The 17,073-nt window shown below is 43.8% G+C and overlaps 1 protein-coding gene across 2 annotated transcripts in view; it reads right to left on the reverse strand.

Annotated features, from left to right (window-relative positions):
- Positions 1-17,073, reverse strand: part of nme9 (NME/NM23 family member 9) — a 93,684-nt gene that overhangs the window by 43,113 nt on the left and 33,498 nt on the right. For both annotated transcript variants that reach the window (XM_041201311.1, XM_041201310.1), the window contains exons 3-6: positions 11,511-11,568; positions 1,915-2,018; positions 1,100-1,171; positions 75-191 (exon numbers count right to left, since the gene is read on the reverse strand). In XM_041201311.1, the coding sequence (XP_041057245.1) occupies positions 75-191; positions 1,100-1,171; positions 1,915-2,018; positions 11,511-11,568 (351 nt within the window). The remainder of the gene's footprint in view (positions 1-74; positions 192-1,099; positions 1,172-1,914; positions 2,019-11,510; positions 11,569-17,073) is intronic.

Consider the following 17,073-nt stretch of genomic DNA (forward strand, 5'->3'; position numbering starts at 1 on the left):
AAAGCTTCAGCGACGGGTCTCTATTTCCAGGAATATTTGTCTAATTTTATCTCCTTCCTCAGTAATGATCTCACCACTTTGCGCTCAGCTCCCTCCTCGAGGACCCTCTTTTCAGCTCCCAACTGTTCAAGGATGCTCTTCTGGAGCAGTGGGGCATTTGCTCCCCTCACAACAGCAACCAGTTGCCCCCCCTGCAAACAAAGACAGAGCGATGTTCAAATCGACGGTGAGGACACTTTTTTTTAATGAAAGGGTAAACCACAAAATAATCTTCACAGTTGATCAAATGTCAAAATATTTAGTAGCCTTTGACCTTTCAAGTGGACGTTCAAAAGTAATGAAATGAGACAATCTGTGAATTGTATCATGGAATCATAACCCGGGGAAATATTAATACAGGATCAAAAATACTGTGGGTGCTGGAAATCTGAAATAAGAACAGGAAATACTCAGCGGGTCAGGCAGCATCTGTGGAGAGAGAACAAAGGGGGGTTAAGGTGCTGAATTTTACTGGCACCCAGGAGGCAAGAAGAGAAGTGGGGGAGCCAGTAAAATTGTGGGAAGCTGGGTCAGATTGTCTCCCTAATGCGAATCTGCCACTGGAGCATCTTACCGACAGCGGGACTGAAAGCAGAGAGGCTGCCCACCCCTTCGATTTACCCCTGTGAGGGTATTCCTTTGAATTACCACACACCGCAAGCCAAATGGCGGGGCAATTGCCCAGTGTGTGGGCAGGTTGCCAGCCCGAATCGGACAGGAACCCGTTAACCAGCATCCACCAAGAGGTTTCAAGCTCTTGGAGAGTCTGATTTCGGGCTCAGATTTGATGAGTGCTGTTCCATTCCCCCCACCCACTGCCCACGGGAGGGGGGTGGGGGGTGGTGGGTGGTGGGGGGTAATGGGGGGTCACTTCGCCCATTGATACTCATGGCGTGATTAGACAAGATATCAGAGGGGTGTCAGCAAATATGGAACCCATCACCGAACAAGAGTGAGAGGGGGAGATCAAGGGGGCTGGGGAAGAGGGAGGACTATAATATAAACAAGAAAAGTGTGTGGTTTTTTTTTTGCTTCTTAAATCCATTAAATATTAACTCACTCCGTAGAAGAGGAAGGTGGGTTCACATCTCCCTCTGTATTTCTGTAGTGATTCAACCAGGTCTGCTTCAGCCTAGGGAAAGAATTGTGTCAAAACAGCAACATGATAAATGCTCCAGAAAGCACATTCCTTCAGTTTCCTCATATAATCACTTTCCCTTTTAATACGACTGATCCATGTTCCACAACTGGAGCGAGCAGGCAGTTGGCTATCAGTCTTCTATAATGTGCCAGGCTGGTGGGGTTGCCAAACCTCCAGGGGCTGAAGGTCAGCCTCTAGGATGCTGCTGTGTGCTACCCTGGAGAAAAATCATCAGGACATTTCACCATTTCTCTTCACCAGCTATCAAAACATTGAAAATAGAAATAAAAGGCTGTTTGGCCGACAGTCAAGCATCATCCAATTGGGTAATGAGTCTTTTTGCTTTCCAATTGGCAGAGGAAGGCCATACGTCACATGGATGGACATGTTGACCGACTAATGGCTGCCGTGTGGGAGCAAGTCATGTGATCAAGCCTCCAGGAACACATCCAATCACAGTTAGCAGGAAGAGGACCACCTTAATCGCCAACACTTAAACTGGTCTCACCATGGTTAGGGTGGGAGTTTAAGAGTTGCTTCAGCTGCAGTGTAACATCGAGTTCCAAAGTATTCATGCGGAGTGCCAGCACTGATGTTCCTGTGCAGCTCTCTCTCAGACAAAGCCTTTGCCCTTGGTTCCTTCATGGAGAAGGGGGCTTATTTTACTGAGTAATATGACCAGAATGGTGACAACCACCACTCCAAAACTCCGTGCAAGAAAGCAAATGCCTTACCACCGCAAAATGCAAGCGATCGTCCCCCAGCTCGTTCTTAATCTTCCGAAGCAAGCTGATGACTGCCTTGCAGGGACCACACCAGGCCTGGTACACGTCCACCACTGCCAAAGAGATAACAAGAGGAACTGCATGTGAGCACAAGCTCTCTGGAATGGGTTCCAATCGCATTAAAGAGAGATTGCACAGGGGGTGTGACATTATCAACGAAATCTGTGCCGTTCTGAGTTTCTCCATTGATAATTGGTGTCCATCACCTGGTGTTGGGAGGAGTTAGTCTTCCTTTCATTGTCTTCTCAATATTTTCCTTTTATTTCTGAGATATGGGAAAGACATTTATTGTACAACCCCAGCCATTAAGAGCCAACCATATAGTGTTAAACAGGGGTCATATGTAGCACAGGCCAGAGCCCTGTTTCATCTCAGTTCCCACTAACATCCTCACCCACGCCTGTGTACCTCTAATCTAATGCACTCCCGGCTGGTCTTTTATATTCTACTCTCTGTAAACTCATCCAGAACTCTGCTGCTCATATCTTAATATGCACCAATTCCATTCGCCCATCACACCCTGTGCTCGCTGACCTACATAGCCTCCCAGCTAAGCAGCACTTCAATTTAAAATTCCGAACCTTGCTTTCAAATCCCCCCTCCCCCCGCCCTCTCTATTTCTGTAACCTCCTCCAGCCCTATAACCTCCTGAGATCTCCGCGCTTCTCTAATTCTGGAATTCTGCGCACCCTCAATGTTAATCGCTCCACTATTGGCAACTGTGCCTTCAGCGGCCAGGGTCCCAAACTCTGGAATTCTCTCCCTAAACCTCTCCACCTCTCCATCCTCCCTTAAGAAGGCATATGGAATGCTCTCCTTCACTGGCAGAGGTATAGAATATAAAAGTAAGGATATAATGTTAGAATTGTATAAAACACTGATGAGATCACAACTGGAGTATTGTGTGCAGTTCTGGTCACCACATTACAGGAAGGATGTAATAGCTCTGGAGAGAGTGCAGAGGAGGTTTACAAGAATGTTGCCAGGGTTAGAAAAGTGTAGCTACGAGGAGAGATTGGATAAGTTGGGGTTATTTTCCTTAGAACAAAGAAGGCTGAGAGGTGATTTGATTGAGGTGTACAAAATTATGAGGGGAATAGATAGAGTGGACAGGATAAAATTGTTTCCCTTGGTGGAGAATTCTAGAACCAGGGGACATAGATTCAAGATAAGTGGCAGAAGGTGTAGGAGGGCCATGAGGAAGAACTTTTTTACGCAGAGGGTAGTGGGTATCTGGAATTCACTACCCAAGTTGGTGATGGAGGCAGAAACTCTAAACTCTTTTAAAAAGAACCTGGATCTGCACCTAAAGTGTTGTAAGTTGCAGGGCTATGGGCCGGGTGCAGGAATGTGGCGTTAGAAAGGGCACCTGGGTATCCTTGGGCTGGCATGGACAAGATGGGCCGAATGGCCTCCTTCTGTGCTGTAACTTTTCTATGGTTCTATGGTGGTAAGATGTTCCTTAAAACCTGCCTCTCCGACCAAGATTTTGCTCGTCTAACCTCATATCTCCCTCCGTGGCTCCAGGTCAGCTTTACACTCCTGTGAAGGGCCTCAGGATGTTTCACGACATTAAGGATGTTGCATAAATACAAGTTGTGGTTGGAGGTTCACTGAGGGGCATCAGTGAATCAATTCGTTCTTTTTTTTTCACAATAATCAAATAGCTTTCCTGATCAGTTTCTGGTGCCAAATCACAAATTGCCAGTCGGTGGTGGAATTGTAGCTCATGAGCCCCTGGACTATTGCTCTGGGATCCTGATCACCAGCCTACAGTCACCTAGCCTTGTTCCTCTCCGCTCTTGAAGCTGGGAACAGTTCCACAGGTGCCATTGCCCAGAGCCTTGCCTGGCGGCCATTGTGACCCCAGGGCGCACACTATCTAACTGGGATTCCAGGACCTTGGAGGTGATCCCAGGCCTCCGCCATTTGATTTCCGTCTACTGTCGCATTTCTTCATTTTTCTGTAACTTTTCATTTCCGGGCACGTTAATTTACTCACCTAACTTGGTGAGGTTGTAGCTTATGAATGAGAGTTTGCGGCTATTTAGAAGATGGGCTGTGGGGGGCAGGAGCTGTGTTCGCTTTGCAGTATCGGCGCTGCCACTGAGACCTGAGGCCCTCTATATTGGTGTTTGCCAGCACGGGTAGAAATTCTTTGTTATTTATTAAAGTGAGGAAATTCCACAAAATGCCATGACTTGCTCTCCCATTATAGCAAGGGCAACTTTGAACAAAATGAGTGACGTGTATCTGTTGCCAAAACCAACTTAAACTTGGCATAAGTGCTTTACTTCGGAGGCTTTAAAGAAAGATGGCCGGCAGAGTTTCAGAAGGGAAATGTAAGTATTATTTTTTTGTTTTGAACTTGCATTGCACTGCACTGGCCTCTGAAGGCAAGTGGTATCGGATCAGCCGCCCATCGTACATCACCGCTGTTTTCATTTGTATCAGCCAGGCTTTTCAGATGCTGCTCTAATATCAACCCTATGTAGTGTACATAGTACTACATAGTGTACATAATGTGGCAGTGGAGAGCACCACTAAACCACCAATGGCCATTATTTATGTTGGGAATGAAGCGTTCCTTTCAGTAATTGCTGGCGCTGTTCTTGCGTGGGGGATAATTACCCTGTTTGTACTAACTTAGTCTGCAAACCTTTAAATGCAGGTGTTACGCTATCTAAAACAAACGGGCTAATGCCTAAATTAAAAACAGTGCCCATGGGAATCTTGTACAAGCAAAGCGAGCATTCGTACAAAAATAGCGCCAGTTGCAAAACATGGAGTGAAATTTCCTGTGGGGGGGGGGACCTGATTGCAAAGTTAAACCGGGAAATATTCCCACTCATATGCCCATTTTAGCAATATCAATTTTCTCTTAAATTTCCTGCCAATCTCACTTGCGTACGTTGGAATGTAAATTTTGATGTTAGCAAGGGTTAAAGAGCATAAACAATGGAGACGCATGGAAAGTGCTGAACTCGCACCGTATATTCCTTCTTCAAGTATGAAACTTATAGTTACAGGCTAGCTCTCATTCCGCACGTTGAGTAGGATGTGCTTAAGAATCTGCAATTGTGGAAGCTTTTCAATTTTAATGAGATTTACAATGAAGCTGTATAAAAAATTATTCAAATAACAGATAATATAGAGCAGGTCACAGTGAAGGTCAGCTTCTTTAACAGCCACTTAACAAAAATAACAATAAAACACCAGAAAAATTCTTGGCTTAATTTTACACCTCTTCTTGAACCAAGATAATTGCAGGAAATTCAAGGGCACAACTCTTCACCCCAGGGACACAGCTATTATAATGAGCTGTTTGGCTGAATCGATCGATAGGTGGGTGTAAAAATTTAGGCGCAATGTAATTATCTGTACATCAAGCTCTTACGTCTAATCCTGCTTGAATTTAGCGGCTCTTTGCTCTTTCACTCTCTTTATGGGAGTTTCTGGGCGTATATACACAGAAATAATGCCCCATATCCATTCTTCTGTGTAAAGATGCCATCAGCACAGAAACAGCCCTCAGTCTCTGTGCTGTTAGAATGTTTCTCTGGCATCCAATCTCGGGTGACCTAACGTTCCCTCCAGCTAAATATTCGGAAGATTGAAGCCATTGTCTTTGGCCCGCCCGCCACAATCTTTGTTCCTTTCATGCCGTGTTCAATCCCCCTCCCCAACCATTGTCTCTGGCTGAATTAGACTGTTTGCACCCTTAACACCCTGTTCCAACCCCAAGCTGAGCTGATGACTCCATAGATTCACCATCACAAACACTGCTTATTTCCACCTCCACCACGCTGCCTTCTTTCCAACCCTCCTACCGCTGGAAATCCTCATCCACGCTCACGTCACCTCCAGATTTAATCATTCACATATTCTTCTAAACAAAAACAGAAATACCTGGAAAAACTCAGCAGGTCTGGCAGCATTGGCGGAGAAGAAAAGAGTTGATGTTTCGAGTCCTCATGACCCTTCAACAGAACTAGGTGAATCCAAGGAAAGGGATGAAATATAAGCTGGTTTAAGGTGGGGGCGGGGTGGGGGGGGGGGGGGGTTTTGGCGGGGGGGGGGGGGGGGGTGGTTGGGTTGGGGGAGAGAAGTGGAGGGGGGGTGGTGTGGTTTTAGGGACAAGCAAGCAGTGATAGGAGCAGATCATCAAAAGATGTCACAGACAAAAGAACAAAAGAACACATAGGTGTTAAAGTTGGTGATATTATCTAAACAAATGTGCCAATTAAGAATGGATGGTAGGGCACTCAAGTTATAGCTCTAGTGGGGGTGGGGGGGAGCATAAAAGATTTAAAAATATTTACAAATAATGGAAATAGGCGGGAAAAGAAAAATCTATATAATTTATTGGAAAAAACAAAAGAAAGGGGGAAGAAACAGAAAGGGGGTGGGGATGGAGGAAGGAGTTCAAGACCTAAAGTTGTTGAATTCAATATTCAGTCCGGAAGGTTGTAAAGTGCCTAGTCGGAAGATGAGGTGTTGTTCCTCCAGTTTGCGTTGGGCTTCACTGGAACAATGCAGCAAGCCAAGGACAGACATGTGGGCAAGAGAGCAGGGTGGAGTGTTAAAATGGCAAGTGACAGGGAGATTTGGGTCATTCTTGCGGACAGACCGAAAGTGTTCTGCAAGTTTACGTTTGGTCTCTCCAATGTAGAGGAGACCACATTGGGAGCAACGAATGCAGTAGACTAAGTTGGGGGAAATGCAAGTGAAATGCTGCTTCACTTGAAAGGAGTGTTTGGGCCCTTGGACGGTGAAGAGAGAGGAAGTGAAGGGGCAGGTGTTGCATCTTTCGCGTGGGCACGGGGAGGTGCACTTCAACACCTCTGTGTTCTTTTGTTCTGTTGTCTGTGACATCTTTTGATGATCTGCTCCTATCACTGCTTGCTTGTCCCTAAAACCACACCACCCCCCCTCCACTTCTCTCCCCCCCCACCCAACCACACCCACCACCCCCCCACCTTAAACCAGCTTATATTTCACCCCTTCCTTGGATTCACCCAGTTCTGTCGAAGGGTCATGAGGACTCGAAACGTCAACTCTTTTCTTCTCCGCCGACGCTGCCAGACCTGCTGAGTTTTTCCAGGTATTTCTGTTTTTGTTTTGGATTTCCAGCATTCGCAGTTTTTTTGTTTTTATCCACACATTCTTCTGGTTGACTTCCCAAGCCACACTTTCTGTCCACGATAGGTCATCCAAAATTCTGCTGCTGATCTCTGCCCTGCACCAAGCCCTTCTAAACCACTGCCTTTGGCTTCACTGACCTTCATTAACTTCCAATCTACTAACACCTCAAATTTACAGTGCCATCCTTCAGTTTAAATCCTTCCATAGTTTCACCTCCCTCTATTTCTGTAATCTCCTTCAGTCATCCGCCCTCCCCCACTCCAGACTCCATCCTGCCATTGGCAGTGTAGGCCTGAGCCTGCAGCCAGTAATTTTTGCATTTTATCTCTGCTTTGTTCTTGATATTAAGAAAACCTGTATTAAGCCTGCGTTGAATATTTAAAGTTACTCGGTAGACTTTGATTAAGTCAAACAATTAATCAATAGGAATCAGTCGTTATTAACTGTAGACGTGTTTTAACAAGACCTTGTTTTTCATTCTGGCCGTTCACAGCTGATATTTCATTTACACCTTTGTTTTCCCTTTTCCAGCTAGACTTACTGAAATATAGCTGTATTTTGTTAATCAGAAGTCCATTTTCTTACTGCATTCAATGGTCCTTAAACTATAAGCCAGGGCAAGCTAGGCCTTGCATGTGGGGTGGCCAAAAGTGGTGTAGAGTCAGGAGATGGAGTTTGAATGATAGACCTACAACCCATTGCTGGCAGGTGGGAGGCACCATCAGAAGACGCATAAACAATTTGAATATTGCAAAAGTCTGCAAAGCCTTGCAGTGCCCGTGAGGAGAATTGATAAGGACTCCTGTTCTCCAGACCCTTATTTTGAGGAAGCCTGCATAGAAGTCACGAAAGGCTAGAATGGAGCCAGGAACTGGACTTAAAAGGATCACAGCCTCTAACATTCAGGGTCCAGTTGAAGTGGATTAGTCAACCATGCGAGGAAGAACCATCGACAGAGTGACTGACCGGTGTACCCACCTGTGCAAAGTTATTCGGAGACTCAGTGATGTACGACCCATGGGGAATTTCCCCATTTTGGAAAAGTGTCTTGAACAGACCAGTGTGCGGTTACCATTTGTAATATAGTATATATAGTGTGTATTTGTAATAAAGTGTGTGTTTGTAATATAGTATGTATAGTGTGTATTTGTAATATAGTATGTATTGTATGTATTTGTAATATAGTATGTGTAGAATGTGTTTGTAATATAGCATGTATTGTGTGTATTTGTAATATAGTATGTATAGTAAGTATTTGTAATATAGTATGTATAGTAAGTATTTGTAATATAGTATGTGTAGTGTGTATTTGTAATATAGTATGTATAGTATGTATTTGTAATATAGTATGTGTAGAATGTTTGTAATATAGCATGTATTGTGTGTATTTGTAATATAGTATGTATAGTAACTATTTGTAATATAGTATGTATAGTAAGTATTTGTAATATAGTATGTACAGTAAGTATTTGTAATATACTAAGTGTAGTGTGTATTTGTAATATAGTATATATAGTAAGCATTTGTAATATAGTATGTATTGTATGTATTTGTAATATAGTATGTGTAGAATGTGTAATACAGCATGTATTGTGTGTATTTGTAATATTGTATGTATAGTATTTGTAATATAGTATGTATAGTAAGTATTTGTAATATAGTAAGTATTGTATGTATTTGTAATATAGTATGTGTAGAATGTGTTTGTAATATAGCATGTATTGTGTGTATTTGTAATATAGTATGTATAGTATTTGTAATATAGTATGTCTTTGTAATATAGTGTGTATAGTGTGTATTTGTAATATAGCATGCATAGAAAGTATTTGTAATATAGTATGTATTGTATGTATTTTTAATATAGTATGTATAGTATTTGTAATATAGTATGTATCGTATGTCTTTGGAATATAGTATGTATAGTACGTATTTGTAATATAGTATGTATAGTAAGTATTTGTCATATAGTATGTCTTTGTAATATCTTGTGTATAGTGTGTATTTGTAATATAGTATGTATAGTAAGTATTTGTAATATAGTATGTATTGTATGTATTTGTAATATAGTATATATAGTATTTGTAATATAGTATGTATCGTATGTCTTTGGAATATAGTATGTATAGTAAGTATTTGTAATATAGTATGTATCGTATGTCTTTGTAATATAGTATGTATAGTAAGTATTTGGAATATAGTATATATTGTATGTATTTGTAATATAGTATATATAGTATTTGTAATATAGTATGTATCGTATGTCTTTGGAATATAGTATGTATAGTAAGTATTTGTAATATAGTATGTATCGTATGTCTTTGTAATATAGTATGTATAGTAAGTATTTGGAATATAGTATATATTGTATGTATTTGTAATATAGTATATATAGTATTTGTAATATAGTATGTATCGTATGTCTTTGTAATATAGTATGTATAGTAAGTATTTGTAATATAGTATATATAGTATGTATTTGTAATATAGTATGTATAGTATGTATTTGTAATATAATATATGAAGTATGTCTTTGTAATATACTATGTGCAGGATTTTGCCCCCGTTGGGGGCGAAGTTGATGAGTGGGAACGGGCGGGCGTGCCTCCGATCGGTGCCCCCAATTGGGGGCGCGCTGCCATTTTATGTGGGCGGGCCAATTAAGGCCCATGTGACATCTGCAGGAAGCGCTGTGAGCTCCCTGTGCAGGCAGGAGGGGGAATCCCTAAGCCGAAAAGTGCGCTCTTTCGCACGGAACCCGCCCCCTGCTCACTGATGGGAAAATGCTGCCCCATGTGTAGTATGTCTTTGTAATATATGTATATGTAATATAGTATGTGTAGTATGCATTTGTAATATAGTATCTGTAGTGTGTATATGTAATATAGTATGTGTAGTATGCATTTGTAATATAGTATCTGTAGTGTGTATATGTAATATAGTATGTGTAGTATGTATATGTAATATAGTATGTGTAGTGTGTGTATGTAATATAGTATGTGTAGTGTGTATTTGTAATATAGTATGTGTAGTGTATATATGTAATATAGTATGTGTAATGTGTATATGTAATATAGTATGTGTAGTGTGTATTTGTAATATAGTATGTGTAGTGTGTATTTGTAATATAGTATGTGTAGTGCGTATTTGTAATATAGTATGTGTAGTGTGTATATGTAATATAGTATGTGTAGTATGTATATGTAATATAGTATGTGTAGTGTGTGTATGTAATATAGTATGTGTAGTGTGTATTTGTAATATAGTATGTGTAGTGCGTATTTGTAATATAGTATGTGTAGTGCGTATTTGTAATATAGTATGTGTAGTGTGTATATGTAATATAGTATGTGTAGTATGTATATGTAATATAGTATGTGTAGTGTGTGTATGTAATATAGTATGTGTAGTGTGTATTTGTAATATAGTATTTGTAGTGTATATATGTAATATAGTATGTGTAATGTGTATATGTAATATAGTATGTGTAGTGCGTATTTGTAATATAGTATGTGTAGTGTGTATTTGTAATATAGTATGTGTAGTGCGTATTTGTAATATAGTATGTGCAGTGTGTATATGTAATATAGTATGTGCAGTGTGTATTTCTGTAAAGTTGCCTTTTTCCTTTATTTTAATAAATGTTTTTCTTTCTTCCTTTTTAATAGTTATCTTTCTTTCCTTATCTTTTAATCATTAAGAATTGTTTAATATTTGTCTAATAAAGATTGTTGTTTTCATACACTGCTTGGCATTGAGTGACTCATTTCTGTTTGTCCAGAGTACAGTTTGGGGTCTAAGTGAGACTCCACAATGGGCTCTCTCCCACCCCTTTTACAGCCGCTGGACCTGCAGCTGCCTTTGCCTCAAGCTCTGGAACTCCCTTTTTAAACCCCTCCGCTTTTCCACTTTCCCCTCCAGCTTGGAGACACACTTTCATACCCAGCTCCTTCCCTTCTAACCTTTGTCTTTCGCCCGGTGTTCAGTCTTACCCGACCTCCGGCATGCCTGCAGATTTATTGTGCATTAGGACACAACACAAGTGCACGTTGTCGAATTACTGTTGCCCTAGGCAGACGGAAAGCCACGCTGATGAATGCCACCTTTCTGGTAATTTATGATGAGCTTAACCCTTGTCAGATGCAGGTTAGAATCTTATTGTACGAAATTAGAATTAAATATGATAATATATTCAGAGCCACATCCTTTCTATTTCAATAAAAGTGTTAACCTGTTATTCTAAATACTTCTGTTAAAATAGTGGGCACAGGAATGTCATTCCAATGATATAATGTGCTCATTATTAATATTGCACCGTGAGATTTCATTCCTGTCCTTTCGCTTGAAATGGTTTTCTGCTTCGAGGTGGAATTGGCTGCATTTAGTTTTGATGAGTTTCTTACCATTCAGTCCAGTGACTGCCAACATTACATCCCATTGCTCCTGGTTCAGAATGGCAGTCTGCACAGAAAACAAGACAGCAACTGTTGAGTGTGCTTGGGGTTATTGTACAGAACAAAAGTCAGAATAATTCATTCCAAAATTAATTTCCCCATTAATAGGATACACCTCCCTAGTTAGCGGAAAAATATATAAAACAATTTGAGGAGGAAATTGGAGCAGGAACTATTATCTGTGACAGCTGGTGTTAGCTTCAAAATCTTAGAAATGCTTTTCCCTTTCAGCTGGAAGGTTGGGGGTTTAAATCCTACTCCAGTATTTCAGGACATAATCCACAATGACATTTGCGAATCCTCTGCATAATCAGCTATCTCATTAATTGCCTCGAATGAGAGATGCAATTACGGTCCTATTCCAGGTGGATGTCGACAATCAAAGTCAACCAACCCATAACCAACATTCTCCCAAAAAAAAGGCTAACCGGTCATTCTAAAAAATTGATCCTTATTACCATTTCTTATTTTTAAACTGGACTTGGCTGCTGAGCAAAGAGAAGTGATACGGTTGACCCTCTGTCTGGGACTCATCCACAGCAAACTCCAGAACAAAACAGCTCTCCTCTCAGTTTCTGGAATCTCACGCCTCATTCAGCCTATGCCTAACCTTATAATGAAATGCAGACGTATTTACAATGACTGCTGTTTGTGGGATCTGGCTGTGTGTAAAATATCTGCCTCAGTTGCCGATATAATAGTCACTGTTCTTTAGAATACACCATTAAACGTGGAGGACTTTGAGGTTTCGGATATGGTCTTTTTCCTTTTCTGGTCCCTCTCTTTCTTAATCACCAAAATTTCCCTCCTAGAAGGACCCACTGGTTTAAGTAACAAAAACAGAAGGTGTTGGAAAAAACTCAGCAGGACTGGCCGCATTTGTGGAGACTGAAACAGAGTTAACGTTTCGAGTCTGTATGACTCTTCTTCAGAGCTTTTTTCTTTAGTTCTGATGAAGAGTCATGCGGACTCAAAACGTTACCTCTGTTTCTCTCTCCACAGAGGCTGTCAGACCTGTTGAGTTTTTCCAGCATTTTCTGTTTTTGTTTCAGATTTCCAGCGTACACAGTATCTTGCTTTTACCACCGTTTTAAGTATTTTATTTATCTTTTTAAAAACTCTTTTTTTTTTACAAAGTTTTCCTTGTTCTACCATGATCCACAGTTCCTCCAAACCAACTACAATCTTTCCACCAATTGTAGATATCCCTGACTGGTTTTATTTTTAGTATTTTCCTATAAACATTAAGTGGATTGTTAGGGTGCCGCTTCTGGGAAATGTCAGTGTGCGGGAGCAAGGTTACCAGTGGCAGGGATACAGTCATTTAGCGGAGCTGCCTCAGCGTCTTCAGATTCCAGCTTCATTCCTCTCCCACACGTTCACAGAATACAGTAACTCATTCATTCTGCCGTTCCTGACGTCGTTAGCACTCTCTGTCCAAACAGGGACATATAAACCACAAAACACGCAGAAAATATGTCTGACATGTGAGCATGAATCACCAGCAGTTTGACATTTCGAAAGGAATATTTACTGATGGTGGATCAGCCTGTTCAGTGGGTTTGGTTTCACTTGTGCCCCAGTAAACACGTTCCCATGAATTTCTGTTTGTGCTATTTCAGTGTGGTCTGTTTCAACCCATTTCAACTAAGCTGGGTTAACAGTGGTGCTCAATTATAGACGGAAACTCACATGAACATGTTAACCAGTGCACTAAACCTAAGAGAATTCAAACTGCTTTATGGGCAGGATTTTACCGTTGGTGAGCAGGGGGTGGGGTCCACTCGCCAATGTGTAGAATGACGCGGGGTGATGTTGGGTGGAACCCCCGATGTTATCCTGCCCCGTTTAAATTTTCAGGAAGGCGGGGACGCAGCAAAATCAGCTGCAGGTCCGCTGACCTGTCAATGGCCAATTGAGGCCACTGACAGGATCATTGAAACAATTAAAGGACGTGCCCGTCCAACCTTAAGGCTGGTGGGTCGGCCAGGAACCCCGGCGGGGAATAGAGAAAACAGGAAACCTCATCCAGCGGCGGGATGAAGTTTCGTGTAAGGTTTAAAAAATTTTAATAAAGTTGTTTTGGAAATAATGAACACGTCCCATCTCGTGTGACATTGTCACATGAGGGGACATGTCAGGGAAATTTTTTTTCTATTTTTAATATTTTATACCGTAGAGCCGATCTCCCTGAGGCTGCACTTAGCCTCAGGCAGATGTGCGCTCTGTCGTGTGCATGTGGGAAAGAGCGACTCTCGCTTTTGGGGAATCGCCCACAGAGGGAGCACATAGCGCTTCCCACCGGATGTCACGCTGAGCGGGGCTTAATTGGCCCTCCCATGTAAAATGGCGGCACGGTCCTAATCGGGGGCACAGATTGGAAGCGCATCCGCACGCGCCCGCTCATCAACTTCCCCCCCAATAGTGGGGGGGGGGGGGCGTGGAATTCAGCCCTATGTGTTCACAGGTCGGAATAAATCTTAAACCTGTTCACTTACTTTGCTGCTGACAGTAAATGCAATTTACCCCGAGTGGCACTCACTCCAAACAGAGCTTTAAGGTGCTTTGTGTAAATCCACAAAGCCTGGGTGACAGGACAGTGGGGACACTTCCAGTGATCCTCCACAATTTTAAGGATTAACCAATTCACAAGAAAGCAACGGGTTTCACCTGGGTCCTTTTTTAAACGTGCTTGATGCAGAGACAATGCCCGGGAAACATTCTCACTTGCTGCTATTGCCTGTGAACATGCTGAAGGAGTGCCAGCATTGTGGGTTCAGCAGTGGCCAGCACAGGCAGTCTCGTCGGAAGCGAACCCACAGTAAACAAGCTTGAGGAAGTACAAGTTGGGTTCTGCATCACGGAACAGAAGCCCAACCCTGTATGTATTTAAAAACTTTATCCTTATGACTATTTCTTATTTTTGAACTGGACCTTTTTTGCTGAACAAAGACAAGTCAGATGGTTGACCCTCTGCCTGGGACTCTCTGCACCATTTGCATTTGAAAAGTCGATCTTGTTGGCACAGTCAATGGGTCAACTGAGACAATGGGCCGGATTTTCCCTGCCCGCTGGCATCGGGAGTGCCCGGCGGTGTGAGCAGACAAAATGGCGCGAGGGCCAAAAATCAGTTTCACGACGACACAAAACCAGTTTGTGATCATCTGCTCAGCCCCTCGATGCTGGTCCATGTTTCCCACCCTTGGACGCTGGGACCCTCATTGTCATACGTCAGTATATCAATATCAGGCCAGCCCACCGGAATCATCATTCCACCCCCACCCCCCCCCCCACCCCCCCACTGGATCGCCTGCCCACATCACACTAACGTGTTTCACAACAGCGTATATAAGGTGTGCGCTAGGCAGGCTGTGCTTTGAGGGGAAGGTGGAGGTGAGTCCGCAGCAACATTACACAGCGCTCGCCCAGGTCACCTGTTAGACTTCGAGGTTCAGGCACGTTGAGGGGTGGGGGCAAGGGCTGCCCTGTGGAAGAGGTAAATTTGAGGGTGGGGACAAAGGATGCCCTCTGGTTGAAGGTGGTGCACAAGCACATGTGGGGTGGTGGGGGGTGGGTGAGGGGAGCAGCCACACATCAGGGACACCTGTATAAAGTGACCGTTCCTCTGCAGCTGAGACAGTTCAGACACAGCCACATTGATATGGTTGGGGTCAGGCCTCTAGCTTCTCTGCCCACTCGAGCAACACAGAGGCATCAAAGTGTCACCAAACGCTCCAGAGCTTTTCACCCCTCGGGCACAGACTGCAAACTAATGAGTGTTTCAGTGGACTGTAGAACAGTTGGCTGACTGAGCATGTTGTACAATCTCCTTGCTGAAGCTGGTCATGGGGCAGTCACTGCTGGAGGAGCTCACAGCCCCTTTGCAATGTCATTACCCCGGTTTGGACCAGTCTCCCCCATGGTCCAAGCTAACAGTGCAGCCTTGCAGTGTGGGTTAGGAGAATGCCTGTGCCTGAGCTGAGAGCACAGCCTGCAGTCCAATGGGCAAAGCTGCTGCCAATGGGTCAGGTGGAGTGGGGCAGAGGTGGGTGGGGTTTTGGGCAGCTATGCAGCTCACTAAACTCTGGCCATCCAAGTGGTGACCAGCACTCTCCGGGATGTGTTAAGGGACCTTCAGACTTAACCAAGAGAGGTTCTTAGTGCATCCAAACTAACCCACGTGTCTCTCTCTTTCACCCTGCAGGAGGGTACATCAGGATCACGGAGCCTGGTGAATTAGCTGTATGTCTCATGGCTTACAGAGAGTGGGGATGACGGTGGAGAGAGCGACTGAGACTGCTGGCTGTGCAGAGGGAGGAGCAGCACCCTCTGGAAGAAGGTTCTGGACATACTGCTGAAGAGCCACAGCGAGCTGTCACTGGTCGGCGCTGAGCTAGACCCAGGGTCTACAGACACCGTCTTTCATTCCTGCAGATGATGGAGAGCCAGTGTTGCTGAAGACTGAGCATGTCCAGGGAACTTGTCAGTCACATCTGGCAGATGCTGCAGGATTTGGGGCCACAGGGACATGGAGGGCATCCACTGCCACTGGCTGTGAAAGTGACCCCAGCGCTGGATTTCTACACCAGCCGCTCCTTTCGGGACCCCACAGGTGATCTCTGTGGGATATCACAAGCCTCCAGCCCCAAATGCATCCATGAGGTCACAGGTGCCATCTTCACGAGGGCACAAAACTGTACATTTCAGTCCACCCAAGAGAGCCAGGATGCAAGGGCCATTGGATTTGCCTAAATCTCGGGTTTCCCACAGGTGCAGGATGCCATCTACTGCATTCATGTGGTGCCCAGGTCTCAGTGGCAACAAGCGGGCAACTATATTAACCAAAAGGGGTTCCATTCACTGAATGTGTAGCTGGTATACGACTACCAGAAACACATCCTGCAGTTTCCAGGGATTGTGCACGATGCCTACATCCTCAATCAACCAAAACTTCCTGGAGTCTTCCAGGGTCCACAGAGGCTGCAGGGTTGGCTCCTCGGGGACAGGGGCCACCCACAGAGGCCGTGTCTGATGACACCCGTGTGGGGCCTCAGACTGCAGCAGAGTGACACTATGATGAGGCTCAGGCTGCAGCTCACAGCCTGGAGGGGCAGACCCTCGGGATGGTGGAGATGAGGTGACGATGACGGGGATGAGGCTCTCGCTCTGGCCAGATGAGGCAGGCACACTCGGGGGGCCCTGACAGCTGCTGGTTTTGTGGAGGATGATGACAAGATGCAATGAGGAGACACCATAGATCCTCACGTTGCATCTGTGAACGTTTGACTCCAGTCTGGCTTATGGCAGTGTGAATACCCTCTGTGAGAATGCTGCTGTCATGGAGACGCAGTGGAGGCCCTAATAGTCGCTCGATCACAGGAGGATGATGACAACATGAAGTGAGGACACTCCATAGATCTTCACACAGCCTCTGAGAATGTCTGACTCCTGTCTGGCCAAGGGCAGCTCACTTGTTCTCTGTGATCAGGGTCAGATAGAGACTTGGCCAGGA

This window comes from Carcharodon carcharias, chromosome 12 (assembly GCF_017639515.1).
Source record: "Carcharodon carcharias isolate sCarCar2 chromosome 12, sCarCar2.pri, whole genome shotgun sequence".
NCBI classification, from domain to species: Eukaryota; Metazoa; Chordata; class Chondrichthyes; order Lamniformes; family Lamnidae; genus Carcharodon; species Carcharodon carcharias.